General features: G+C 38.7%; 2 protein-coding genes and 2 long non-coding RNA genes across 8 annotated transcripts in view; 2 read left to right on the top strand and 2 right to left on the bottom strand.

Annotated features, from left to right (window-relative positions):
• The window catches only part of LOC145548953 (uncharacterized), a 105,316-nt gene extending 88,468 nt beyond the window's left edge, over window positions 1-16,848 (top strand). The window contains exons 4-5 of the long non-coding RNA XR_014084897.1: window positions 16,435-16,502; window positions 16,583-16,848. This is a non-coding gene — a long non-coding RNA (uncharacterized LOC145548953). The remainder of the gene's footprint in view (window positions 1-16,434; window positions 16,503-16,582) is intronic.
• On the bottom strand, window positions 1,774-20,026 carry LOC103460934 (butyrophilin subfamily 3 member A2-like). Of its 3 annotated transcripts, none has more exons than XM_081600071.1 (6): window positions 17,755-20,026; window positions 14,027-14,377; window positions 13,732-13,945; window positions 3,135-3,199; window positions 2,724-2,840; window positions 1,774-2,463 (listed from the first exon to the last, which is right to left on the bottom strand). In XM_081600071.1, the coding sequence occupies exons 1-6, from the start codon at window positions 17,798-17,800 to the stop codon at window positions 1,892-1,894; spliced, it is 1,365 nt and encodes a 454-aa protein (XP_081456197.1). In that variant the 5' UTR covers window positions 17,801-20,026; the 3' UTR covers window positions 1,774-1,891. The 3 variants fall into 3 exon arrangements, with proteins under 3 accessions (XP_081456197.1, XP_081456198.1, XP_081456196.1); XM_081600072.1 differs by lacking the exons at window positions 1,774-2,463; window positions 2,724-2,840; window positions 3,135-3,199 and adding exons at window positions 8,221-10,220; window positions 10,481-10,597; window positions 10,892-10,956 and having other exon boundaries at window positions 13,732-13,939; XM_081600070.1 differs by lacking the exons at window positions 1,774-2,463; window positions 2,724-2,840; window positions 3,135-3,199 and adding exons at window positions 8,221-10,220; window positions 10,481-10,597; window positions 10,892-10,956 and having other exon boundaries at window positions 17,755-20,023.
• On the bottom strand, window positions 4,476-27,464 carry LOC103460933 (ladderlectin-like). Of its 3 annotated transcripts, none has more exons than XM_081600073.1 (7): window positions 27,322-27,464; window positions 26,938-26,992; window positions 26,764-26,857; window positions 26,470-26,579; window positions 5,330-5,464; window positions 5,134-5,245; window positions 4,476-4,840 (listed from the first exon to the last, which is right to left on the bottom strand). In XM_081600073.1, exons 1-7 carry the CDS (start codon window positions 27,447-27,449, stop codon window positions 4,773-4,775), a joined length of 702 nt encoding a protein of 233 aa, XP_081456199.1. In that variant the 5' UTR covers window positions 27,450-27,464; the 3' UTR covers window positions 4,476-4,772. The 3 variants fall into 3 exon arrangements, with proteins under 3 accessions (XP_081456199.1, XP_081456200.1, XP_008401468.2); XM_008403246.2 differs by lacking the exons at window positions 4,476-4,840; window positions 5,134-5,245; window positions 5,330-5,464 and adding exons at window positions 22,988-23,358; window positions 26,037-26,148; window positions 26,233-26,367 and having other exon boundaries at window positions 26,938-26,996; window positions 27,322-27,396; XM_081600074.1 differs by lacking the exons at window positions 26,470-26,579; window positions 26,764-26,857; window positions 26,938-26,992; window positions 27,322-27,464 and adding exons at window positions 5,565-5,674; window positions 5,853-5,946; window positions 6,027-6,598.
• LOC145548954 (uncharacterized) overlaps window positions 20,236-27,464 on the top strand; it is a 120,645-nt gene continuing 113,416 nt past the window's right edge. Inside the window, exon 1 of the long non-coding RNA XR_014084899.1 lies at window positions 20,236-20,405. This is a non-coding gene — a long non-coding RNA (uncharacterized LOC145548954). The remainder of the gene's footprint in view (window positions 20,406-27,464) is intronic.

The following is a 27,464-nucleotide window of genomic DNA, read 5'->3' as shown; positions in this document are numbered from 1 at the left end:
CAAAGTTGTTTTCTACCACATGATGTCCCAATAAAACCGTTTTAATAAATACATTTTACATTTTATTCTGAATAAATGAACACACATTTGTGAAAATTATTCTAAAACTTAAAAATATACAACTTGCATACCTGCTTAAAACAAAAATAAATATATTAAATACAGCAGTTTACATGAACATGCTCATCTACAGCAGGAACAGGAGAAAAGATGGACGACCCCAGAAACCATCCCAGAGGTCAATAGTGCAGAAACTGAACCTGTTGACCAAAGAACAGCATTTAATTCAAACTATAAAACAACATCAAATTGTGCACTCTAAAAGCAGGAGCATAAAAAAATGAAACTGGATGTGTTGGAGCTGAAATACCATCTAAGGAGTTGTTTTTGCGAAAAGATTCTCGGCAGTTCTCCAGTTCAAACTGACCCAACTCCCTTCCTTCCATTTGTGTACAAAGTGCACAGATGGACTCAGAAGGAATGTGGTCTCGACGGATAGCATTAACAAATTGGTCTGTTTGGTAGTTCTGAGAAGGAGCAGATGATTAGGTCTGTTGAAAACATGAGGTCTTATGTCCTTATTTGGACTCGTATTAAAGGTCGCCCAACAAACACTGGAGAAAAGCAGCTGAGAGTCTGTTGGCAGAAACAACACCCTTTCTCCATTGGTTGAAACCTTCCAATGAACACTCATGGAGACTAGAGGGTATAAAGACTGTTGAATTTGAGACTGGGGAGAGATTTTTGTAATGGATTTTACGTGTTGAACTGATGAAACTGATTCCGTGGGTGTAATAAATCTCCGGCTCGTCTATGGCCTAGCAGCAAGAACTACGTCTCTGTGTATTATTTTCCTTACTTATATTTTTGAGAATAGCCACCCTTCAATTCCTCAATATAAATGGTGACCCCGACGTGAACAGCATTTAATTCAAACTATAAAACAACATCAAATTGTGCACTCTAAAAGCAGGAGCATAAAAACATGAAACTGGATGCAACTACAATAATAACAGAATTGATCCATTCCACAGCATTTTATAAACCTGAGAAAATAATTATATCTCACATTTCCATCCAGCCAACGAGTGTTAGACATTAAATATTAAATTATCCAACCAGCAATGTAACAGTGACGTATTTGGAGATAAACTATTGCACACATTCAATGTCTCTGCAGCAGGACAGAAACCACCTCTGTGCATGAGAGGAAATATTTCAATTAAGAAATCATGTCAGTTTCTAATCTTCATCTTTCAACAGGAACAAACTTTAGAGAAATCTGTTTCGTCTGCACTACAATAAACTCTGATATCTATCAAAGATTATTTGAGAAGATAAAGCAGCAGAGGAAAATGTTAAAACTCTAAAAATCAAAACTGCATTAAGAAAGTGTTATTTATTCAGATTCATTTTAAAATGATGCAAAATGTCAATCTGCAGCTTTTACTTTAAAAAAATCCTCTATAAAACTAATGTTTTTGTTTAATAACTACAGATTATGTTGAATAAAATGTTTTATTCTTCAATCCACTTTTAAGCATTTTTATATTCTAATTTTTGTGTGAATGAACAAGCTTTGATTTCCTGTTGCACCAGAATAGCCTCTCTGGAAGAAGGAATTTCTATCCTGTTCAGTTTCTATTTTTTATTCTATTTGTAGAAATCCAGCAGGTTTTTCTGGCAGGAAAATCCACTCAAGCGCTCAGCCTGAGTGGATTTCATAGTGATTTATCTTGCAATAAACTATCACATAGCAAATATATGTATTGTACTGACTGTATCAAAATCATTCTTATAAATTCATAGTTGATCCTCTTGTCAAACATAAGGCCTGTTTCAGAGGTAAACATTGATGAATAAATATTTGACTTATTTGCTGAAACGTTCCTCACTTCTCTGGTAAACGAGGAAGAGGAGAGTAAGTGTTTTTGGGGTAAAAAGATGGAAGAAGCCCTAGAGAGTGTTTGCGCTGAAGCAACCGAGCGTTCTGACGTGGGTCGGTGCAGAGAACCATTTGGGGAGGGGAAACGGTTTCCTCGTCCCTTCGGACCAAAGCTGCTGGAATCAACACAGCTGGACAGCTGAGATTACGAACAACTTTGTGTTTTGCGTGAACAAGACCGGGTTTCCCACTTTGGTTCTGGGAGCTTGGAAGTTTTGAGGAGTCTTGCTTTGTGACGAGAAACTCTCCGTTCTCTGAGTTGTGGTCTGAAGAACTGAAGAATTGTGGGTAATCCAGTGGATTGGATTGGATTTTCCCAAACAGTTTAAGGATAATCTGGTCTTTGTTGAAGTTCTCTGACTTGAGATCAGCCAACTCTTTTTGCAGATTCTCGATGGTCCTGTTTGCTGTATTGTCGACCTCATCAGTCTCACGGTTTAGTAGGAGAGTGTCTTCGCTGGTCACTCTTGTTAATTCATGATCCAATGAAATTCCTTGCGATTGTTGCTTCCACTCAACTTTAGGGACAAAAACAAACAAATAAGAAACTCAATTTAAGATGCTACTGATGACATTTATTCATAGGAGTGGAATCTGATTTTATTTTCCAGTGTAAAAGCATTAATTAGCATTGGAATAAAAACCCAATTCTACATTTAAAATCTTGAGTTTCCAGTTGTAATGTCAGCTCTGCTTGTCTGTACTCAAATAACTACTGCATTAACAATCTTCTTTTAAAATTTGTTCGTTTAATTTATTGAATAAAGTTCAGATTTACCATATTTAGAACAAGCCCACCAGACGCTGACGACACAAAGTCCAAGAAAGCAAACTGCAGCTATCACTTCAGCAGAGAAGACGGTGAGCTTGAAGAGCCTGGACCTCATCCTCTGAGCTGAAACAACAATATGATCAACATTCATATAAACTGATCAAAATTTCATCGACAATTTAATCTGTTCTAAAGTGGATCCTAAATTTGTTCCCGGATCACTGAACGATCTTTGGTATAAAGCATTTTAGCTTGTTTTGCATTTATTTTATGTTGTTTAAATTTTTTCTCCAATAAAATGTCACAGCACAAGATACATGTAGAATACAGAATAGTCAAAAGGTGCCACTATAATGAAATGTAACATTTTGATTAGATTTAGTTAAACCATAAAGTGAGAAGGAGTCAGCTTTGTACCTGAAAGGAGGATTTCTGCAGTTCTGCTCTGGTTCGTCTGTGGCTGTTTGACTCTGCAGACAATCCTGTTAACACAAATCAGGGTTTAGATATATTTATATTTTATGTTCATAGTTCTAGACCTAGTTTTGTATCTATGGACACTTTTGGCTTGCACTATATACACTGAAAGAACATTAAACAGATGATAACATTAATCTCCCAACATTTATAAAACTGTCCGATTCCTAACGACAGCTCTTGAGCTCCCTCTAGTGGTAAAAATAATCAGACACAGAAAGGCCACAGTGACTGATTTCAGGCTTGTTGGTATTTGGACCCTCAACAAGCTTCTTTGCTAAACATTTTCATGAAATGTTCAGGATTTAACACTTTGTTCTCTTAAGGCTGCAATCATCACTGTTTCTGAGGCACACCTTTTTTCTTCCACTCAACTTTCTGTAACTATGATGCTTAAGTCGGAACTTACTGACGTAATCCAACAAATTTTGATCCGTCTTCTCACACAACCATTTCTCTTTCAAGAACTTCAACGGTCCACGAACCGTGTGAGCAAAAACCAAGTCTGACGGGCTAAACCCGAGAGACTCTTGAACCACCTCCCGTATCGCGAACATTTGTAAATGCACATCCTCATCCCAGTCTTTTTCAAACTCCAAACAGTAGGTGCGAAGCATTGTCTTCAACGTCTGATGGAAACGCTCGAGTGCGCCCTGACTTTCTGGATGATAGGCGCTAGAATGACAATGCTTTATGTCAAGTTGTTTTAAAACCTGTGCAAAAACCTTAGACATAAAGTTAGATCCTTGGTCAGTTTGCACAACTCGAGGTAACCCAAACAACGAAAAAAACTTAGTTAATGCTTTCACCAAATCTAATGTTTATTGGTTGTTTCATAATTGGTTACTGTATTATGTCTTTTAGTGTGAACTGCCTTGTTTCTGAAATGTGCTGTTCTAATAATCTTGACTTAGATTTCTTTCTTATTTCCTTACTTTTTGCCCAGTATAATCTTTGCACCCTACTCCCCAGCCAGTATGCCCAGGTGGGCCCCATATGGGGAAAAGGGGTCCCATATGGGTCCCATATGGGATTGTCCACAGGTTCCACAGTGGCCCCACATTTGTTTGCCCATTTAGGGTCCATTTACTTATCACTATAAATTTGATCCAGAATTAGAAATTATTTGATTCAATTTTGTTGATTCCATTACATTTTTCACAACCATGATTGAAAAACTGGAACGTTAAAATCGTAAAAATCGCTCAGTGAATAAGAAATCTAACATTTAAAAGCAGAAATCTCAGACACAGAGAATAAACCACACACCATCTTGTTTTGATTCCTCAAAGTTTTATTCTTGCTAAGCCAAAGAACAGCAGAAAGTTTTGCTAAGATGATTCTTTCCTATAACTCATTCAGTCTGATCTTATTACAGAGAGACAATCCAGCTGCTGTTTGCTTGTCGCTTCATTCCTTAGGTTGCATTGAAGAGAGAAATGATAAGCAGAAAAGAAGCAGAAACATTTTTTGGGTTTTCTATGAAGGTGCAAAAAGGCAGGTAAACAGAAACTCCTAGCATTCATCCTCCACTGGTTCTGTTTTACACATCAGGCCTCTTTGGGAACCTCAGTGTGGTCAGGGTTTCTTGACGCAGACAGAAGGCCGAGTCACATCACAGATGTGGTCATCCCAGCACGTGTCGTCTAGGAGCAAAACAACAAATCAGTCAAACATCACTTAACTCATAATCCCACTAAAAGTAAAAGCTCCCTTCTCGGGATCAAGCTGAACGTTTTGATACCACTTTTGTGGGATGGCACGCAGCGGTTCGGGCCGCATTAACGGTGACGTAAGAAAAATGAATAAAGAAAGAGACCGCTTATTGGGTGTAGAACAATAAGTTCCTGCCATGCATTGCATAACAGGCCCCAATAAGCTTTTCATCCATGAGTCCTGATACCAACTGAGAAGCAGACTCATGTGATATTGTCTTTACCTGACCAGTTCATCGCTAAACAGTTCTGGTTGTCTTTCGAATTATCAGGCTGCCCTGGACACCAGTCTGTGTAGATCATCTGACTTCCATCGCTCCACAACCAAATCTTCTCCTGCAAGACAAAGTTCAGCAGATGACGCGTTTCATTCAATGTTTTATAAAATACTTCACAAGTAAATTGTACTGGTAAAAGTACCTGCTGTCCATCAGAGCCTCCAATCCAGGCTTCAGTGGACTCACCACTATCTTCAACTATCAGAGCCTGAACCTGATGGTACTCGGTCTTGCTGTGAACTGATGCAAGGTTTGCCTCCAAGGACAGACAGTTTTTCTACAGATAAACACACAAAAAGTAAATAAAGTCTGTTTTATTTCTCACTGTGAAATAAAGGAGAGCAGCAGGAAATAAGAGCACAGTTGTTGGAAATCACCTCTGCTTCTGCCCAAGTCATGTTATTGGGAACATAGAGAAAGCAGCGATTGTTGATTGTAGTCCAGCCAGAAGGACAGGTGATGGATGTCTGGGTCGAGCAAATACGTGCTGATGAAAAACAAATGCAGGCTTCCAGTTAAATGGTTTATGCAGCATTAGTTTGATGATAACTGTATTTTCTGACAAATTATAACATCAAAAATAATACAACATTAAATTTATTCTAGAACATAATGCCCACAAGACATAACTTGGTGTTACTTTAATATATTTAATAAATACTCACGGTTACCACTGGCCTGAACGACCACAGAGGAAACCAGGAGGAACACAGCCAACAACTTCATGGTGCAGATGATGAGAAGATGCAAATTTGCAAGCTGAAGAAAAGTCAAAATAAAGCATACATGTTAAGAAAAACTCAGTGGCACCAAGACAATAAAAAATTTTACCAGCAAACCTGATGCAGATTGATCCCTCTTCTTCGCCAGCCAGCACCTTTAGTCCTTTACTGCAGAATCACTGGATTTTTAAAGAGCTTTTAGTCTTGCCACACCCACAAAATGACGAAATTACATGGGCAGAAATTCTATAGAAATGACCTGATAGTTCACATCTATTTCAACAGAAACTTAAAGTTGTGACTAAGTTCTATGGAATCGGTCTCCCACAGTTGGGTGGTAGGTTTCGTTCTTAAGGGCACTTTGTGAAAGTTCAGAGTGGAATCCATCCTATTATCTTTCCATTTCCAATTAGACAACAAGAAGCATATAAACTGTTCAGCACAATAAACAGCCGTTTGCCTCTTCTCAGGTCGTCCTCAGACTGAGTGACTGTGGAAGAAAGAGACTAGTGAGAGAGGAAACCAGGACAACATGACCAGGCTGAAGGAGCTCCAAGCTTCAGCAGCTCAGATATGAGACTCTGCATCAGGAGCAGATCGGACAAAAGGTTTGGGAGATTTTCCAAAAGGCCGATCAGTTCTGAACCTGCCACTGGTCAGTATGTTTCATTTCTGTCAGTGGCCCCTGAAGTGGGTCCTGGAGGATCGGCATCCTGCATGTTTTATTTCTCTCACTTGGATCCAGGTTTAGCCCACCTGGATCCGATGATGGGTCATTAGAAGATCATTGACATGCTGCAAAGATTGTTACTACCACATTTCTTTCAAAACCTGTGGAGGGTATTTAGCAATCACAAATTCACTTTTATGAAGTGGGAGAGCTTATAACTGATGTGAGCGTCTACATTTAGTCCCAGGCCCATGAATGCAACACGGCCAGCAGTAAAGCATCACCAAAGTTTACATTGTACGTCCCAACGCTGCAGAGAGAGTGACGGTGGCAACCGCACCAGCATGCTAGGTGACCTTTGACCTGTCAAAGTCTGATCACCCTATCAGACATGAGGCTGAAATTAAAATAATGGAGCAGGACAGTCTTAGAGAAACACTATCACAGCATTAATAATGTATTGGCATAAGAACAATATTGATGTTTTTGACTGTGCAGAGAATTGCAATAGATTGGAGTTTCTGTTTGCCTCAAGCAAATACTTTATTTAGAATAAGAAAATATTAGTTTACATCTTATTCATTTAGTCACAAAAGTAAAGTTATGTTAAACTGTTTCCCTGTGTCTAGAGAAGAAAGAAACAGAGAAGGATTGAGAATAAAAATGTCTACATTTCCTCTCTACATTAGGAATCACACATAGACAAACAGACAAGAACATATCCCACAACCTAAATATATATAGATATATATATCTATATATTTTTAATTTCAATTATATTTGGAGATTCTTTTTTCTGTTTTGACAAACGGCGGATTCCACTTTAATACAGCAATATTCAGTTTCCTTTTTCCTAAAATCAGATGACTAGAGGAAGACTCACAGTGAGCGATGAGTTCGTCTTCCTGCAGCTGTTCCAAGGAACATATCTAAAGGAAACAGCGAAATAAAGAAACTCACAGGCACCGTTTCAGTTTTATTTGATTAAACATCTTACTCATGATAAGATTCCTGCAGGTTTCAGTAATTTCATGAGTTTCTATTTGCTGATTGAGTTCTGCAACAGTTAATTATTAGTTATTCTTCTCATCTTTGTTTTCCTTCTGCTTGGTTTATCCTGCTCATAATGAAGACGTTGCACTTTTCCATTGGAGAAAAATAAATATATTTTACATTCAAGCACAAAGTTGTTTTCTACCACATGATATCCCAATAAAACCGTTTTAATAAATACAATTTACATTTTATTCTGAATAAATGAACACACATTTGTGAAAATTATTCTAAAACTTAAAAATATACAACTTGCATACCTGCTTAAAACAAAATAAATATATTAAATACAGCAGTTTACATGAACATGCTCATCTACAGCAGGAACAGGAGAAAAGATGGACGACCCCAGAAACCATCCCAGAGGTCAATAGTGCAGAAACTGAACATGTTGACCAAAGAACAGCATTTAATTCAAACTATAAAACAACATCAAATTGTGCACTCTAAAAGCAGGAGCATAAAAAAATGAAACCGGATGTTTTGGAGCTGAAATACCATCTAAGGAGTTGTTTTTGCGAAAAGATTCTCGGCAGTTCTCCAGTTCAAACTGACCCAACTCCCTTCCTTCCATTTGTGTATAAGTGCACAGATGGACTCAGAAGGAATGTGGTCTCGACGGATAGCATTAACAAATTGGTCTGTTTGGTAGTTCTGAGAAGGAGCAGATGATTAGGTCTGTTGAAAACATGAGGTCTTATGTCCTTATTTGGACTCGTATTAAAGGTCGCCCAACAAACACTGGAGAAAAGCAGCTGAGAGTCTGTTGGCAGAAACAACACCCTTTCTCCATTGGTTGAAACCTTCCAATGAACACTCATGGAGACTAGAGGGTATAAAGACTGTTGAATTTGAGACTGGGGAGAGATTTTTGTAATGGATTTTACGTGTTGAACTGATGAAACTGATTCCGTGGGTGTAATAAATCTCCGGCTCGTCTATGGCCTAGCAGCAAGAACTACGTCTCTGTGTATTATTTTCCTTACTTATATTTTTGAGAATAGCCACCCTTCAATTCCTCAATATAAATGGTGACCCCGACGTGAACAGCATTTAATTCAAACTATAAAACAACATCAAATTGTGCACTCTAAAAGCAGGAGCATAAAAACATGAAACTGGATGCAACTACAATAATAACAGAATTGATCCATTCCACAGCATTTTATAAACCTGAGAAAATAATTATATCTCACATTTCCATCCAGCCAACTAGTGTTAGACATTAAATATTAAATTATCCAACCAGCAATGTAACAGTGACGTATTTGGAGATAATCTATTGCACACATTCAATGTCTCTGCAGCAGGACAGAAACCACCTCTGTGCATGAGAGGAAATATTTCAATTAAGAAATCATGTCAGTTTCTAATCTTCATCTTTCAACAGGAACAAACTTTAGAGAAATCTGTTTTGTCTGCACTACAATAAACTCTGATATCTATCAGAGATTATTTGAGAAGATAAAGCAGCAGAGGAAAATGTTAAAACTCTAAAAATCAAAACTGCATTAAGAAAGTCTTATTTATTCAGATTCATTTTAAAATGATGCAAAATGTCAATCTGCAGCTTTTACTTTAAAAAATCCTCTATAAAACTAATGTTTTTGTTTAATAACTACAGATCATGTTGAATAAAATGTTTTATTCTTCATTCCACTTTTAAGCATTTTTATATTCTAATTTTTGTGTGAATGAACAAGCTTTGATTTCCTGTTGCACCAGAATAGCCTCTCTGGAAGAAGGAATTTCTATCCTGTTCAGTTTCTATTTTTTATTCTATTTGTAGAAATCCAGCAGGTTTTTCTGGCAGGAAAATCCACTCAAGCGCTCAGCCTTCTTGACTTCATAGTGATTTGTTTTGCAATAAACTGTCACATAGCAAATATATGTATTGTATTGACTGTATCAAAATCATTCTTATGAATTCATAGTTGATCCTCTTGTCAAACATAAGGCCTGTTTCAGAGGTAAACTTTGATGAATAAATATTTGACTTATTTGCTGAAACGTTCCTCACTTCTCTGGTAAACGAGGAAGAGGAGAGTAAGTGTTTTTGGGGTAAAAAGATGGAAGAAGCCCTAGAGAGTGTTTGCGCTGAAGCAACCGAGCGTTCTGACGTGGGTCGGTGCAGAGAACCATTTGGGGAGGGGAAACGGTTTCCTCGTCCCTTCGGACCAAAGCTGCTGGAATCAACACATCCGGACAGCTGAGATTACGAACAACTTTGTGTTTTGCGTGAACAAGACCGGGTTTCCCACTTTGGTTCTGGGAGCTTGGAAGTTTTGAGGAGTCTTGCTTTGTGACGAGAAACTCTCCGTTCTCTGAGTTGTGGTCTGAAGACCTGAAGAATTGTGGGTAATCCAGTGGATTGGATTGGATTTTCCCCAACAGTTTAAGGATAATCTGGTCTTTGTTGAAGTTCTCTGACTTGAGATCAGCCAACTCTTTTTGCAGATTCTCGATGGTCCTGTTTGCTGTATTGTCGACCTCATCAGTCTCACGGTTTAGTAGGAGAGTGTCTTCGCTGGTCACTCTTGTTAATTCATGATCCAATGAAATTCCTTGCGATTGTTGCTTCCACTCAACTTTAGGGACAAAAACAAACAAATAAGAAACTCAATTTAAGATGCTACTGATGACATTTATTCATAGGACTGGAATCTGATTTTGTTTTCCAGTGTAAAAGCATTAATTAGCATTGGAATAAAAAACAGATTCTACATTTAAAATCTTGAGTTTCCAGTTGTAATGTCAGCTCTGCTTGTCTGTACTCAAATGACTACTGCATTAACAATCTTCTTTTAAAATTTGGTTGTTTAATTTATTGAATAAAGTTCAGATTTACCATATTTAGAACAAGCCCACCAGACGCTGACGACACAAAGTCCAAGAAAGCAAACTGCAGCTATCACTTCAACAGAGAAGACGGTGAGCTTGAAGAGCCTGGACCTCATCCTCTGAGCTGAAACAACAATATGATCAACATTCATATAAACTGATCAAAATTTCATCAACAATTTAATCTGTTCTCAAGTGGATCCTAAATTTGTTCCAGGATCACTGAACGATCTTTGGTATAAAGCATTTTAGCTTGTTTTGCATTTATTTTATGTTGTTTAAATTTTTTCTCCAATAAAATGTCACAGCACAAGATACATGTAGAATACAGAATAGTCAAAAGGTGCCAATATAATGAAATCTAACATTTTGATTAGATTTAGTTAAACCATAAAGTGAGAAGGAGTCAGCTTTGTACCTGAAAGGAGGATTTCTGCAGTTCTGCTCTGGTTCGTCTGTGGCTGTTTGACTCTGCAGATAATCCTGTTAACACAAATCAGGGTTTAGATATATTTATATTTTATGCTCATAGTTCTAGACCTAGTTTTGTATCTATGGACACTTTTGGCTTGCACTATATGCACTGAAAGAACATTAAACAGATGATAACATTAATCTCCCAAAATTTATAAAACTGTCAGATTCCTAACGACAGCTCTTGAGCTCCCTCTAGTGGTAAAAATAATCAGACACAGAAAGGCCACAGTGACTGATTTCAGGCTTGTTGGTATTTGGACCCTCAACAAGCTTCTTTGCTAAACATTTTCATGAAATGTTCAGGATTTAACACTTTGTTCTCTTAAGGCTGCAATCATCACTGTTTCTGAGGCACACTTTTTTTCTTCCACTCAACTTTCTGTAACTTTGATGTGGAGAAGCAGCATTTAGTTTCTTTGCTCCACAAATCTGGAAGAAACTTCCAGAAAACTGCAAAACAGCTGAAACACTGAGTTCATTTAAATCCAGGCTTAAAAACCTCCACCTGTTTAGAGGGGCCTGTGATTCATAGTAAGTGGAATATTGATACTTGATGTGTATTTGGATGATGATTTTGATGATGACATTTGACAAAATCTAATGTTTATTGGTTGTTTCATAATTGGTTACTGTATTATGTCTTTTAGTGTGAACTGCCTTGTTTCTGAAATGTGCTGTTCTAATAATCCTGACTTAGATTTCTTTCTTATTTCCTTACTTTTTGCCAGTGTTGGGAAGTACTGTACTTAAGTAGAGTTTTCGTGTATCTGTACTTTACTTAAGTAGATTTAATAATGGATACTTTCTACTTTTACTCCACTACATTTTACAGTAAGTATCTGTACTTTCTACTTCACTACATTTCTACAAAACTGTCTCGTTACTCGTTACATCCAAGTCGCGTTGCTCTTTTTTTCCGTTAAAATGTGAAGTTCAGGGATTTAAGGTGGCGCCGTAAAATCAGAGCAATAACGTGACTTAGTGTCTGTTGTCACCCATCGGCTCCACCTTTACTCGCACGCGGAGCTCCAGACATGCGCAGTGGTTTCCTCTGAGCGGGAGAAGCTCTGTCTAATCGTCAGTAATAGTATTTGCATAAATCATATACTATGATTTATGCATATACTATGCATAAATCATAGTATATGGCGACATGTAAAATCAGCAGCGCTTCGCTTTCACAGACGGTGGAACTTCGTCCAACTTTTAGCGTCACTTGGAAGGAAAGCTTAAAGAAAGGTAAGATCTGTGGACGTGATGCTAGCTAAGCTAGCTGTACTGAGACACGTGTTGCATCTGATGAAAAAAAGTTGTCACTCATGCCTGAATTATTGTGTGGAGGTGTTGACTGAGGTGTCGCATATATGGGACAACGGTGTGACCAAAGTCTGCAATATAGTGATATGACATTCAGGAACGATCCGATTCTTCTGGACGGATCTTTACTAAGTCCTAAGGACTGAAGCCTCACTTAGAGCCGTTCTTTGTTCTTGTGTACACTGCGTTAGCTATATATATATATATATATATATATATATATATATATATATATATATATATATATACATACACATACATACACATTTATTTAATCGCTGAATAAGTAAAGGTTGAATGTATGAACACAGAGCATGCTCATTGCTCATTGATTGATTTCTCCTGTCATGGTGGCAAACATCACAGAGGGAGGGAGGATGAAAACAGTCACGATGCTCATTCTGCTTGGTTACTTGTTGCGCCGTTGGACAGTGTTCATAGTTGAACGTTATTTACCGTTAATTGCGATGTTTCAGTTGTGGTTTCTGACATGGGCAATATGGGCAACCGCCCAGGGCGTTATTTTTCTAGGAATAGCAGGAGACCTCTGCGGATTGTAGCACAGCGATGAAAGCAAAACAGAATGAAGTGAGTTTTAATTGATACTGGTTAAATTCATTTCAGCTCTTAAGTATTTAATATCTAGGTGTTTTTATGGGAATGTGGATCTTTCAGATCAATCTGAAAACCAATTTTGATAGGTAAACTTAATGTTATTGTGTCATTTAGCGCGGGGCGCTGGTCTTGGTCTCGGGTTCGGTGGTCTTGACTACAACTCTGCTACATGGCTCCTTGGTTGCATGTCCTCCCCCCCACACCTTCTTTACATCCCCTTTCAGTTAGATTTCTTTCTAAATAAATGTGACTAATGAAGTTCATGCTATGTTAGGACAGGAGACAAAATGTTTCCATCCCTGAAATTATGATGCATAGAATCACATATCCAAGTCTAAACTGTTACAGAGAATAAACACAATAAGAACATGTTTAATATGTGGTAGTGTTAATTAAAATGGCACATTTCTGATGTATTAAAATTAAATACGATCGGCACACTTTATGATATTAGCGATTAGGTAATGCATTCAGCGAGTACTTTTACTTTTAATACTTAAGTATTTTTAAAAGCCAGGACTTTTTTACTTTTACTTAAGTAAAATATTAATGTGGTACTTTGACTTTTACTTGAGTACATTTTACTTTTTGCCCAGTTTAATCTTTGGACCCCACTAGTAACTCCAGTGTGAAATAATGTCTTGCTCTATGTTCTGGTAATAGGAAGGTAAGGAAAAGAAAAGCAGGTAGCTCAATGTTTCAAGTTGACAACGTTTAACAATAAGCAGGTAGATAGTTGAATAGTTGGTTGGTTAATTGAATGAATGACTAAAAGATATCCTGCCTTTCTTGTTCAGAGTTGAGTTATAAGCTAGAAACAGGAAAAAACATGAATACTTGTTCTGCTACCTGGTTGTGTGACTCTGCACGGTGGCCGTTTGCCTCACTGTGTAACATTCAGTGGGATCAGCTCTTCGTATCTCCACAGTGTCTGTGATGTTGTTCCCTTTTTCATCCACAATCTCCATCAGCGGAGCTGGTAGCCAGCAGGTCGCCTCACAGGCCGCCGTCACTCTCTGGTTCTCATCAGAATCCACTGAAAGCCTTGGGTCAGACACTGCAGCTGGAGAAATTAACATTAAAATCCAGAATTCATTTGGAAAGCGTTGAGCCTGCCAGAGAAGGCTAACAGAAGTTGTCATACCAACAACCAGCTGCACATCGGTGGTTTCTCTGCTTCCGTTCCCTTGGATGATCAAACACTGATAGATCCCGGCGTCTGACGGCTTCAGGTTGGAGATCCTCAGCGAGAAGTTCCCGTTTTTCACCTCTCTCATGAAGAGACTCGTCCTGAACTCAAAGGCCAGGTTCTTCATCTCAAACGTCTCAAAGCCATTGCGGTACAAGAAGACCACGTTCGGCTTCAGGCCTTCCTTGGACCACTCCACTGTCGGCAAATCATCGCTGCCAGAGGTTTTCAAACTGCAGGGCAAGATGGCATTCTCACCTGCAAAGGCCACGACCTTCTCGGGGTTAGGATCTCCAGAGAAACAACCTGCAAGACGAGATTAAGAATGTAAGATGCAATAAAACTCTTCCGTCTAGTTGATAGAGATTTTCTGTTTCAATCACAAAAACTGATTTTACTCTTAATCCAAAAACAACCAGATTTCTGAAGAAACTCTGCAAATACTTCCCCATTTTTCACCTGATTATGCAATCCTGTACTTTCCTCACAGCCTGTATCGACCCACTTTTTTGCACAGACGACACTCCCATCAAGTGAGAAGAAGCAAGCATATTAGCCACGAGATTCTGACAACTTGTTTGGGCAAAGCATAAAATAGTAACTCGTGCGTGCATAAGATAACATCCGGCAGGTTTGCAGCTCTTTCAGGGTGTGATCAGATTACAAGCAGATTAAACTTTTCCACTCCCAGAGGTACGGTTCGCATGCACCGCCTGGCAACTTGAATGGATCATGCAAATAAATCCTCTAGGCTGTCAAAAATAAACTGTCAGTTTCACTACCGTCTGTTTCTCTGTGTACAAAATAAAACCGTAAGATTTTGAATGTTGTGCAACTTTTAAAACAGATGTACTCAGGAAATATTTGGTTAGTCAAGAAGTACACAGCTAAACCCAGGAGGAACATAAAGTTATGATCATGAACAAATGTCATCTTCAAATTCTTGGCTACATTCTGCAGTGTAATTGAATGCGAAGGGAAATTCCCGTGGTTGTTACTCTGACGTTTCAGCATCACTTGCATCACTACAGATATGAAAGGAATGTTGATATAATTAGTTGACCTGCACATTTTGTGCAATAAAATTAAATTAACCTACTCAGTTGCTCATTATTTTGGACTGGGATATACTACTTTTCATAGCTATACAATATTTATGTTGAAATCTTGTCCTTGCTGTAACAGTATTTTTGTTTTCATATGTTTGTATATTTATATCTTTGTATGAATCTTCTTGTGTTGATTGCCTGTCACGTTGGTCACGTTGGTTCTGCTGTGCAGAAATTTCCCCATTTTGGGACAAAAAACTGTTATTCCTGTTCTTTTCCAATTCCCGGGCTGCACAGTGGCGCAGTTGGTAGATCTGTTGCCTTGCAGCACGAAGGTTCTGGGTTCGATTCCCGGCCCCGGTCTTTCTGCATGGAGTTTGCATGTTCTCCCTGTGCATGTGTGGGTTTTCTCCGGGTACTCCGGTTTCCTCCCACAGTCCAAAAAACATGACTGTCAGGTTAATTGGCCTCTCTAAATTGCCCCTAGGTGTGAGTGTGTGTGTGCATGGTTGTGTGTCTCTGTGTTGCCCTGCGGCAGACTGGCGACCTGTCCAGGGTGACCCCACCTCTCGCCCGGAACGTTAGCTGGAGAGGCACCAGCAACCCTCCTGACCCCACTGAGGGACAAGGATGAAAGAGAGGGTCAAAGATCTGCTGAAGTAACTAAAGCTAAAACCCAGCTTTATTTGCAGACCAACATGTTTCAGCTTGTGGCCTTCTTCAGGGTGACAACCACAAGCCCAAACACACCGGTCTGTAAATAGTTGTTTCTTTCTACTTCAAGTATTGCCACAGTTTTCCCCTCAATGCCAGAAGTTCCTGTTGAAACATCAACAATGAAAGTGGTTCAGAAAATGTTTTCATGTCTGTGTGTCCCAGAGGTTAGAGCTCACATCTCGGATTTACATCAGGACTGGTTAGGTTAGGTTAGATTAGGTGTGACCTTGTTGAGAGTCAGGAATGTTGGTTCAGTTGCACAACCCGGCAAGTTGAATGGATCAAGCAAATAAATCCACCAGACTGTCAAAAATAAACCGTCATCAGTTTCACAGACGTCACTCACGTTCTCTCTGTTTACATCAGAGAGCACGGCTCGGCCTTCTACCACCACCAATAAGAACTAACAATAATACATCTCTGTCTCTCTGTATACTGAGCATGCTCAGGAACTACAGCATATCAGGCATTCACAAGGCACAACACAGCCAGAAGTACAAATTAAAGGTTATTCTGGCAACTATTGTAATGTTTTGTATTAAGTCTGCTCTGTGAGTTGGCTGGAGCCTGCAAAGCTATAATGCTTTATCTTTGCAGGGTTGCTGTGTTTGGTGACTTTCTCCAGCAATCATTGGCCAAAAGGTTGGGTGCACCCAGGAAATAAGGTCAGTCCATCACATGACCACACACACACACACACAATAAATGACAATTTACATTCTTCTTTATCTCAACGTTAATTTAGAGGACCCAACAAAACTAACAGTCATGCTTTGGATCAATGGAGGAAGCCAACACACCCAGAAAGAACGCAGGCATGTCTGGAAACTCCATGCATGACGACCCCAGGCTGGGAATCCCAGATTCCTCCTGCTCAAAGACAGCAGTGTTACCAGCTGCACAACTATACAACCTTAAGATAATCTTTAAAAGAGAAAATATTTCACAGTGTTTCAAGCATCAATGGGGGCTACAGGCGTTGCCACAAGACTCAGCGGCAGTGGCGCAAAAAGTGGGTATGCAGCGTATGCAACGCATAGGGGCGCAGCACCAGAGAGGGCGCCAAAACCCAGTCTGGAGGGGGCGGTGCGCCAATGATGTTTTCCCACACACTTCAGCGCGCCTCACGCTCCTTCACCTCGCGCACATAATGAGGTAAATATAGCGAGTTTTACCTTTCACATATCGTTCCCTGGGGGGGCCGCGAGTGAACGTCGCTCCTTCAACCTGACGTTTCTTCCCGGATGGGGGGGGGGGTTATGATGAATGTTTTCGCATCTACCTAAATAATGTGTAGTTGCGCCACTGCTCAGCGGTATCAGATATACCTCTGTTATCCTGTGTTACATTTCAAAATCACGTTTCAACACCTGCTTCTATAACCCTGCCTGACATCAGATACCACTGAACAAACTATTATTACGAGTAAATGGGGCAGAGAGATAATTAAAGTAAACAGAAGTGTTGAACTTGAGCCTGAATGTTGGAGCCAAAGCAGATCAGTTAACGAAAGATGGAAATCCCGTCTTACGTGTAAAATGAAATAAAAGCATTCCACACAATGACTCAACGCGTCAAGCAAACCTAAACCTCACCTCATGTTAAATTTAATACCAGTATAACTGGTTTAAGCTGGTATTCGTTTAAAAAAAAAAATTGGAGTAGCTGCACTTTAACTGTTTACACTGCAACACAGAATGTAAAAAGAAACTAGAAAACGTTCCCCACTTTAAAAACTTTCATTAGTTCCAGTGAAATAAAATCTCACTTTAAATGGCATTTTTGGTGATTTACTTTATTGCAAATAAGTCGCCAATGCCTGTTTACTGCGTTCCACAACACATTCAATATAGGTACATTTGTAGCTCATTAGAAGAAATCCAGAGGAAATAACTTCAAACTTTCTTCCACACATACCTTTTGATGAGAGCAGTCCCAGGACAAAGTAAAGACACAAATACATGACAAGGTGATTGAAAACCCTCAACTTTGGCTAAAACTTTCCACATCCGTACACAGCCCTTAAGACGCTTTCAAGACAACATCTGATTTGAATCTGAAGTTCATTCACAAAATCCCTCTTCTCTCTCTCTCTCTCTCTCTCTCTCTCTTTTCTACTCCTCCCTCCACATATAGCTCTCGTGACAGAGGCGTATCAAAGATCAAGTGTTGAAGAGAGATGACTCACGTTCTCACAAACTTTCACTGGATTATTCTGTACTGACATCAAGCACAACAACAGATGATAGTGATTTAGACTCAACTGTCTTTGTCAAGTATCTGAAACATGAACACATCTACACTTGGGATTTTTTTTTTTACTTTAAGAGTAAATCAGATCCCGGAGGAGGTAAAATTGGTTATTTTTGTGCATGCACTGGTTCTCTGTACTCCACTCCAAAACTTGCTAATCATAAATGGTGGCTCCGGATGAGTCCAACTGCACCCTTTGCCCTTTGTCCGCTAGACAGAATGCAACTCCCACGCCATCCGGAAGCAGGAGATTAAAGGATAGTAAAAGATAAGAAATATGGGCGAAGGGACTAAGTTTGCAAGACATGTGCCACAGCTGAATGGTGTCATAGAAGGACTTATAAGGAGTGGATCTGAAAAGTTTAGAAACGCCTACATTAGATTTTTAAGGAAAGCATCCTTTCATTCATCCTTTGTCAATACCGGCTTATCCTTGCAGGATTGCAGGGAAGCTGGTGCTCAGAAGTGACTTCTGTGACATTATTTTACACGTATAGCTCATAAGCATAAAGGCATAACATAAACCACAGATTCCGACAGCATAAAAAAATAACATTTTCAATTTCAGAGAACATTGGAAGTTAATCAAAACCATCAAATCAGCACAAATCATCAAATTTGTTGGAGGAACAGATTAAACAATCTGTTTGCAGAAGAGCAAATGATTAAGCAAATGCTTTAAAAAAATAAATAATAAAAAATTCAAGTCAACATCACAAAACAACAGACCTTTAGAAACATATATGAACTTTGTTCACTGTAAAAGGAAAATTAAAAGTACAAGCTTAACAATGCAAAATGAGTAGTTGGGGCATAAAATACCGGATTTTACAGATGTTCCTTTTAATATGACATGATTCTGAGTGGTTTATATGTACAACAGCAACAGCACAAATCCAGGCTAAATTACGTTAAGATTTATTATATATAAAAAACATTTTCCTACAAATTTAGATGAACTTCACACCCATTTTAGTCTTCCTTCATTGATCATCTTTCACAAGGGACAGATTATTTTTTAGGTAGCATAGACAAATGCTCAGGGTACGAGGAGACTAGCAGGCCCCATAAAAAAAGAGAAAAACAAACAAACAAACAAAAAAGTAATATTAATGTAACTTCAAATATGTAAGATTCTGCACTGACTTAGCTGCATAGCTAAAAATATTAAATACTACATCTAAATATAATGATTATTTGCTTAGCCCCACCCTCTTTCTTTACTTGTTGGTTTGCTCCTGCACCTGGCGCCCATCCCTCCTCCACTGCTGCTGCTTTGCACCGATTTGTAGTTTTGTAATGGAAATAACTTCAGAAAGCGTCATATCAAAACGTCAATTGTTTGCTGCCCCAGGAAGAAAAGAGAGAGAGAAGAAGAGGAAAAATGAGACTACCAGGTGAAGTAAAACTTATGTAATTAAATTACCTGTTGCTTTAGTTATTTAGCAGAGTATTGTAGCATTTAGGCTAGCTAGCTAGCCAAACACAGAGCTTAATAATGGACAACAAAATACAGCAGTCAGTGCACCATTGCTTAACATTGTAGGCTTTTATATCACTGTGATGCCAGTAACATCTGTTGAGCTGTCAGATTTTACTTATCACTAAATATTGGATCCAGAATTAGCAATTATTTGATTAAATTTTATTGATTCCATCACATTTTTTACAACCATGATTGAAAAACTGGAATGTTAAAATCGTAGAAATCGCTCAGTGAATAAGAAATGAACAAAGTACAAACAAAATGATTTCTGAATTGCTGCCATGGTTAGAATGATGGAGTTTGGACTGCTGGAATGACATCTGTGTTAAATGTTTTTGTAACAGGTGAAGAAGACCAACAAGAAATGGATCATAGAGGAATCTTCTGATCCGCTGATGATGAAAACTGAGTGGATCCCACAATTATTGTCAACTTGGCATCATAACGACCTTTTTATTTTAAGTAAATAATTCTTGTAACATGGGGAAATATCTTGTTTAAGCGAAATAATCTGCAAGTAGACCTAATACTTTTTCATCATGGAATTATTTACTTAAAACAAGCTCCTAGTTCTTGCTGAAAAGTTACTTGTAATTATTTCAAGTGTACAGAAATATTTGCAGTAGAAATTAGACCAAAATAGTTTGTTGTTGCAGTGTACTGAACAGGTAAAATAATAATAATGAATGAAACATTTCTTATGTTTTTACTTTTATAGATTTAAATCTCACGGCTGGACGTCCTGCAGCGCCACCAAACGCTCTTCCTGTTGCCTCCACCTAATCGGACCTCATTAACAGATCACTGCTCATGTCCTCCAACTGATCAGGTCAGAATATTTTGAATATTTTTGGTTTACAGATGGTTTGTGTTTTGGTGAATATTGTTTTTTCTACACAAAACCTTGCTTCGGTCACTAATGTTGCTACGGGCTTCTCTGATGTCACATATCAGCTCAGACAAACGCCACAGTTTTGTCTTAAACAAAAGTACTATTCCACAGCTAATGTTTGGTTTGTGATCGCAAGAGAGTAACTTTTAAATACATAATTTTTGTGAAGTTTGAGACACATTGGAGTAGATTTTACTGTCTTTCAAACATTTGCAGTTGTTGGTTTGAACTTTGACCCATTCCAGTCACTATCATGCAAGAAAAACTCACTTGAAAACCAGTGGTGGGAAGTTACTTACGTACAATTTTCGTGTATCTGTACTTTACTTAAGTAGATTTAAAAATTGGATACTTTTCTACTTTTACTCCACTACATTTTACAGTAAGTATCTGTACTTTCTACTTCACTACATTTCTACAAAACTGTTGCGTTACTCGTTACATCCAAGTCGCGTTGCTCTTTTTTTCCGTTAAAATGTGAAGTTCAGGGACTTAAGGTGGCGCCGTAAAATCCGAGCAATAACGTGACTTACGTGTCTGTTGTCACCCATCGCATTATTTCATTATTTCAGCTCTAAGTATTTAATATCTAGGTGTTTTATGGGAATGTGGATCTTTCAGATCAATTTGAGAAGCAATTTAATAGGTAAAATGTAATTTTTTAAATACAATCAGTTCACTTAATGATATTGTATTAGGGATTAGGTAATGCATTCAGCAAGTACTTTTACTTTTAATACTTAAATATTTTTAAAAGCCAGTACTTTTTTTACTTTTACTTAAGTACAAATGTTAATGTGGTAGTTTTACTTTTACTTGAGTACATTTTTGGCTGTGTATTTGTACTTTTACTTAAGTAAATTATTTGAGTACTTTCTCCACCACTGTTGAAAACACAAACTGGTTGGTGCAGTTCAAACCTTCAGGACCATTGTGTTCATTCTGTCTACATTTAAGAAAAAGTTTAGTGCCAAACGTGTTATTAATATGTTTGTTTTTAAAGAATAAATTAGCAACCACTGTCCTCTTTTCCTCTGCTATGAGAGAGGTTTGACTGACAGGCCCAGCCACCAGGTCATGTCTGCACTCTTGCAGTTAACAAGAGTCACCCTACATTTGCTTACTCAGCGACTTTCTTGGTTCATGTTGCAACATTTCAGATTAATAAACCCCTATCGGCCAAAATAGGCAGGACGTACAGTAATCGGCCAGAAAGCTTCAATCAGTGAGCTTTTATTCCCAGCAACAAGAAACAAAAATGAAATAGACTCAATAAAATGCACATTAAAAACTGAACCTTTAAAATGCCATGAGAAAACTCCCACACTGCACTGCATGACACGTGCAGAGGTTTCACTGCCGCCCTGCTGCTTCCGCTGCTGGGTCGGGCACCGTGTCACAGCAGCCAGCTTGGCTCCATGAGTCTCCTGACCTCCTGACCCTGCAGGCAGTCTTCGCCTCTTAGCCTGGTTCCTGGATACTCCCTCTCCCTGCTTCCTCCCACACATTTCAGCCGTTATGCCAGTTTGCCTGCCTGGCAGCTGATTGGCCATTCCTGGGCAGACCCACACCAGGTGTGCAACAAGTTTGGTTAGTTGGATTTAGAACAGATTTAGATTTAGAACAGTTTGTAGATTTTTTCCATTTGCATGATTTGTTGTTTTTTTCTATCTTTCTACCAAAAGCTGGATGACAGAAGTCTTTAGTCTGGTGCTTTGGTCTCAACTTGCCCTTTTTTATGAATTTCAGTTTTCTTTAGAGAATATATAATTCATTTTATTTGTCATTTCTGTTTGTTTATTTTGGATGTTTAAAATGTTTTCCAACTCCAGTGATAAATGTTCATCAGAATTTAAAGTTTATTGATCTTTGAGAATGTGTTCCTGCATTATTATGCCATTACCATAATATTACTTAAAAATGGTCTGACATCAACAATATTATCATTTATTGCAATGAATATAAAAACAACACACACATCCACTGTGTGACCCAGAATATATCACTTGAATTATTCTCACATGGCGCCATCTAATGTTCAAAGTTGAACATTTCAACTCTTTCTTTGCCAGTGGAAAATCTCAATGTTCCTCTGCATGACCTGACTTTCAAACCAGATCTTATTTATGCAGTTTTTACATTTTAACTCTTTATATTTTGTCCACCTCTGGGTTCACCAGACCTACATCCACATTTCTGTTCTACATGTTTTCCACTGACTTTCCATCTTCGTCTTGAATGATTTGTAGGATTTTAAAACTTTATTTTGAAACTTCATAGATATTTGCAGTGTGTAATTTTTCTCCTCTCTACATTACAGTATGGCAGATACTTTGTCCTGATTGCTGTTGACGGGCCTAACTGTTTGCAGTATCTTTCAGTATCAGTATTTTGGTGTTTATTTTAATCAGGAGTGATTGATAGGCAACTATTGGAAGCATAACCATGTAGTGTTGATGTTAAAGAAACAATTCAGAAAACAGAACATCTCAAACACAGAGAATAAACCACAGACCATCTCGTTTTGATTGCTCAAAGTTTTATTTTTGCTAAGCCAAAGAACAGCAGAAAGTTTTGCTAAGATGATTCTTTCCTATAACTCATTCAGTCGATCTTATTACAGAGAGACAATCCAGCTGCTGTTTACTTGTTGCTTCATTCCTTAGGTTGCATTAAAGAGAGAAATGATATGAAGTAAAGAAGCAGAAATATCTTTTAGGTTTTCTATGAAGTGCAAAAAGGCAGGTAAACAGAAACTCCTAGCATTCATCCTCCACTGGTTCTGTTTTACACATTAGGCCTCTTTGGGAACCTCAGTGTGGTCAGGGTTTCTTGACGCAGACAGAAGGCCGACTCACATCACACAGGTGGTCATCCCAGCACTTGTTGTCTAGGAGCAAGACAACAAATCAGTCAAACATCACTTAAAGAAAGCTCTGAAGTGACCTAACACTATATCATAAAAATGATCAATAAGGTTTATTAATTAAACCTTCTTGCCACAAAAAATATTAATAGAAGCTCCTGTTGTTAATGCAGTAAATGTAAAGTTGAAACAGATATGTATATGCGCAAAATAAAACACATTTTTTTCCTACTCTTTGAAGTTAAATCATACCAAACTTCTCTTGTTTAAGGTCTGTTAGGATTACCAAAATTATTAATATTTGGTAAATTCAAGAAAACTTAAACAGAACATTTTTCATACAGTCCAGATGTTTACATAGGTTTGGTCAGTGTCAGGGATATGTCTTTAGCTGAATGAATGTGATCAAATGTAAACTTCCTCTTTCAACTGTATGTGGAGATCAACTAAAATATGATATTTTAGTTGATCTCCACTCTGTTTACTTGCAGAGTAAACTAGAAAACTCCTGAAGAAATTTAAATGGGACCTGCAGAAGTGTACCCATCACTTTGGACCCAGCGTTTTAGCTACAGCTCACACAGCTGGACTTGCCCTGAGGAGTCCAACTGTGTGACTCCTCAGGGTGGTGGACATGCTTGACATGGTCCACCACCAGAGTGCAAAGACTGAAGTTTTTTCCAGGTCCATCATCATAGTGCTATACTGACCTGGTTCACCCCTACAGTACAATGGCTGAATCCCATGCACAGTCGACAACACACCTGACAGTCCGAGACTGACGACTATAAGCTTCGCACATGTGGTTCTTACTCACAGTCCAAAATAAAAAAACATAAAGACAGTGGGTAATTGTTTATTTCTAAAAAAAAATTTCAACCTTCATTCTAAGGATTATAATTCACACTCAAAAATTCAAAGAAATAATAATTTTATGTAAGCAAAATATGAATAGTCACCGGAAATATTTATTCTTCTCACAATGCATTGTGAGACCTGCCTCATATTACTTATTAGAGGTGTGCCGATCGATCGGTCACCGATCATAATCGGCCGATTTCCGTGAAAAAGTGTATGCTCTGTGATCGCCGATCAAGGCCTCTTGTTGCTGATCACACAAACTGATCACCTGCATCTCATTTCGCAGCCTGCCTGTGCAGCTGGTCTTCTCTTTCCTTCACACTGCGCAAACGCGCAGCAACAAATCCTAAGCGATGTGGAACTATAAGCACAAGCATGTGAGGTGAAGCAGGTCAAAATGCATCAACATGACAAATCTGATATGGGATAAAATCAATGCCATACTTGACGGAGTTTGGCTACATCGAGGCTCACTGCAGTAAAAAAGACATATGGAGGATCAGATAGCAGGTAAAGCAGCGCAGAGCTACAAACACTCACCCGGATTAGCATGACGGTCAGAAAGCTAAACAAATAATCCGCAAAATTATTTAAGTCTTCGAGCTGCAATGTAAGACGGTGGTTCTGCTCTCGCTGTTGAACCGCTGCTACAGGTAGTAATATTTCACAGACGGAGCGCCGCTTCTGCTCCACCTGGTAGTGACTCTCACACCGAACCTCTTTTTAAAGCTGCAGCATCTAACTTAAAAAAATACATTTTATATACGTAGACTTTCGCTGCCGTCACACGAGACAGATAATCTCTGCAAAAATAATCGATCTCCTCCCTGTTCTTCATAATTTCTCTGCTCAGTCATAAACAGCCAATCAGAACTAGCAGTAATCAGCTAGCCGCCATGCTATCAGGAAGTTTTCATTCAGTAACTCTGGATTGTTTATTGTAATGGATCCTGTATTTGCCTTTGAATGTTAAGTTTTATACATATACATAAATTTTTTGGCAATGTTGAGGTTTTATTTTGACTCTTTGCATTATTTATCCTCTTCAGAGCCTCCACATGTTTTCAGTCTGTTAAAGATGGTATTACCGATAGCAGTACAATTTGCACAATACCTGTTTTGTTTTTTTCTTGGAAAAGGTTATAGAAAACAAGTTGAAAATCAAGGTGAATTCATGGTACCTTTTTCTACATAAAGTAACCGGTAGTGTTTATGATTAAAAAAATAAGAATTATGTCATCGGTATCCTCATGGGTGATCGGAATCGGCAGGAAAAACCCGATTGGCACATCTCTAGTAATTAATTATGTGCACCTGGGCTGGCTCTCTCTATCAGACAGTATACTGGAGGCAGTTTCTATACTTGTGAGACACCCAGCGTCAGTCTCAAGGACTCTGACAAAACCCATAAGCCCCAGCAAAATTTTGAAGACATTTTATGGGAGCAGGCATGTTTATCTATGTCATGACCGACTTTTTGAGTTTTGGAGTCAGAAAGCCACAGTGATGTGTGAGTTTCAGAGAGAAAGGTTAGTGATTCTGAGAGACACTCAGCCTCAATTTTTCACAATTTATGTCATAATTTTAACTCATAATCCCACTAAAAGTAAAAGCTCCCTTCTCGGGATCAAGTTAAACGTTTGCATACCACGTTTGTGGGGGTGCACGCAGCGGTACGAGCCGCATTAATGGTGACGTAAGAAAAATAAAGAAAGAAAGAGACCGCTTATTGGGTGTAGAACAATAGGTACCTGCCATGCATTGCATAACAGGCCCCTATAAGCTTTTCATCCACGAGTCCTGATACCAACTGAGAAGCAGACTCGTGATATTTTCTTTACCTGACCAGTTCATCACTAAACAGTTCTGGTTGTCTTTCGAATTATCAGGCTGCCCTGGACACCAGTCTGTGTAGATCATCAGACTTCCATCGCTCCACAACCAAATCTTCTCCTGCAAGACAAAGTTCAGCAGATGATGCGTTTCATTCAATATTTTATAAAATACTTCACAAGTAAATTGTACTGGTAAAAGTACCTGCTGTCCATCAGAGCCTCCAATCCATGCTACACTGGCCTCACGACTTGCTTCAGTTATCAGAGCCTGAACCTGGTTGTACTCGTCCTTGTTGTGAACTGATGCCAGGTTTGCCTCCAAGGACAGACAGTTTTTCTACAGATAAACACACAACAACTAAATAAAGTTTGTTTTATTTCTAACTGTGAAATAAAGGAGTGCAGCAGGAAATAAGAGCACAGTGTTGTTGGAAATCACCTCTGCATTCGCCCAAGTCATGACTTTGGGAACATAGAGAAAGCAGCGATTGTTGATCAGCGTCCAGCCAGATGGACAGGTGATGGATGTCTGGGTCAAACAAATACGTGCTGATGAAAAACAAATGCAGGCTTCCAGTTAAATGGTTTATGGGGCATTAGTTTGATAATAACTTTATTTTGTGACAAATTATAACATCAAAAATGATGCAACATTACATTTATTCTAGAACATAATGCCCACATTGACGAGACATAACTCAGTGTTACTTTAATATATTTAATAAATACTCACGGTTGCCACTGGCCTGAACGACCACAGAGGAAACCAGGAGGAACACAGCCAACAACTTCATGGTGCAGATGATGAGAAGATGCAAATTTGCAAGCTGAAGAAAAGTCAAAATAAAACATACATGTTAAGAAAAACTCAGTGGCACTAAGACAATAAGAAATTTGACCAGCAAACCTGATGCAGAATGATCCCTCTTCTTCGCCAGCCAGCACCTTTAGTACTTACTTTCCTGTCTTTCCATAGAAGACAAAAAGTATAAAATGCTTAGATCAGGGGTTGGTAATTCTGGTTCTCCAGGGTCAGTATCCTGCAGCTCCCTGATCCAATACACTTCAATGAAAGAGCTGAATCACTTCTCAAGTGCAGTCAAGTTCGCCAGTCCTGCTAATGACCTCATTATTTGACTCAGAGAGAAGTAGAGACGCATCTAAAAGCTGCAGGACACCGGCCCTTGAAGCCTGGAGTTGCCACCCCTGGCTAACCCTAACCGGAAACCAACAATTCTTAGTCTAATAAAAATGTAAAAGTTGTTTCTACCAACGCCCGGATGGGAATTACCTTATTTCCTTTAGTTGAGCTTCAGACTGGAGCCTCGGCTTTCCTTTCTGGAAGTGATGAACAGATCCAAGACCAAATCTTATATACTGTTTCTGCCAGGCTGCCAAACAGGAACTAGGTCCTTTCATGTTTGCATTATGTAC

The sequence above is a fragment of the Poecilia reticulata genome, chromosome 18, assembly GCF_904066995.2.
Source record: "Poecilia reticulata chromosome 18, P_reticulata-male-v2, whole genome shotgun sequence".
Classification (NCBI taxonomy): domain Eukaryota; kingdom Metazoa; phylum Chordata; class Actinopteri; order Cyprinodontiformes; family Poeciliidae; genus Poecilia; species Poecilia reticulata.
The sequence above is the reverse complement of the archived record's forward strand: the minus strand, read 5'-3'. Positions and strand labels throughout refer to the sequence as shown.

What these genes read in the sequence shown, in the direction of transcription:
- LOC103460934 (XM_081600071.1), bottom strand. Translation starts at nt 17,800, where the DNA reads ATGTATTTGTGTCTTTACTTTGTCCTGGGACTGCTCTCATCAAAAG. An exon ending in CGATGTGCAGCTGGTTGTTG is followed by an intron (nt 13,946 to 14,026) that starts GTATGACAACTT and finishes TAATTTCTCCAG; the next exon opens with CTGCAGTGTCTGACCCAAGG. An exon ending in TGCAGAAATCCTCCTTTCAG is followed by an intron (nt 2,841 to 3,134) that starts GTACAAAGCTGA and finishes TTGTTGTTTCAG; the next exon opens with CTCAGAGGATGAGGTCCAGG.
- LOC103460933 (XM_081600073.1), bottom strand. Translation starts at nt 27,449, where the DNA reads ATGAAAGGACCTAGTTCCTGTTTGGCAGCCTGGCAGAAACAGTATATA. An exon ending in CGTTCAGGCCAGTGGCAACC is followed by an intron (nt 26,580 to 26,763) that starts GTGAGTATTTAT and finishes GTTTTTCATCAG; the next exon opens with CACGTATTTGTTTGACCCAG. An exon ending in GAGGCTCTGATGGACAGCAG is followed by an intron (nt 5,246 to 5,329) that starts GTACTTTTACCA and finishes TTTGTCTTGCAG; the next exon opens with GAGAAGATTTGGTTGTGGAG.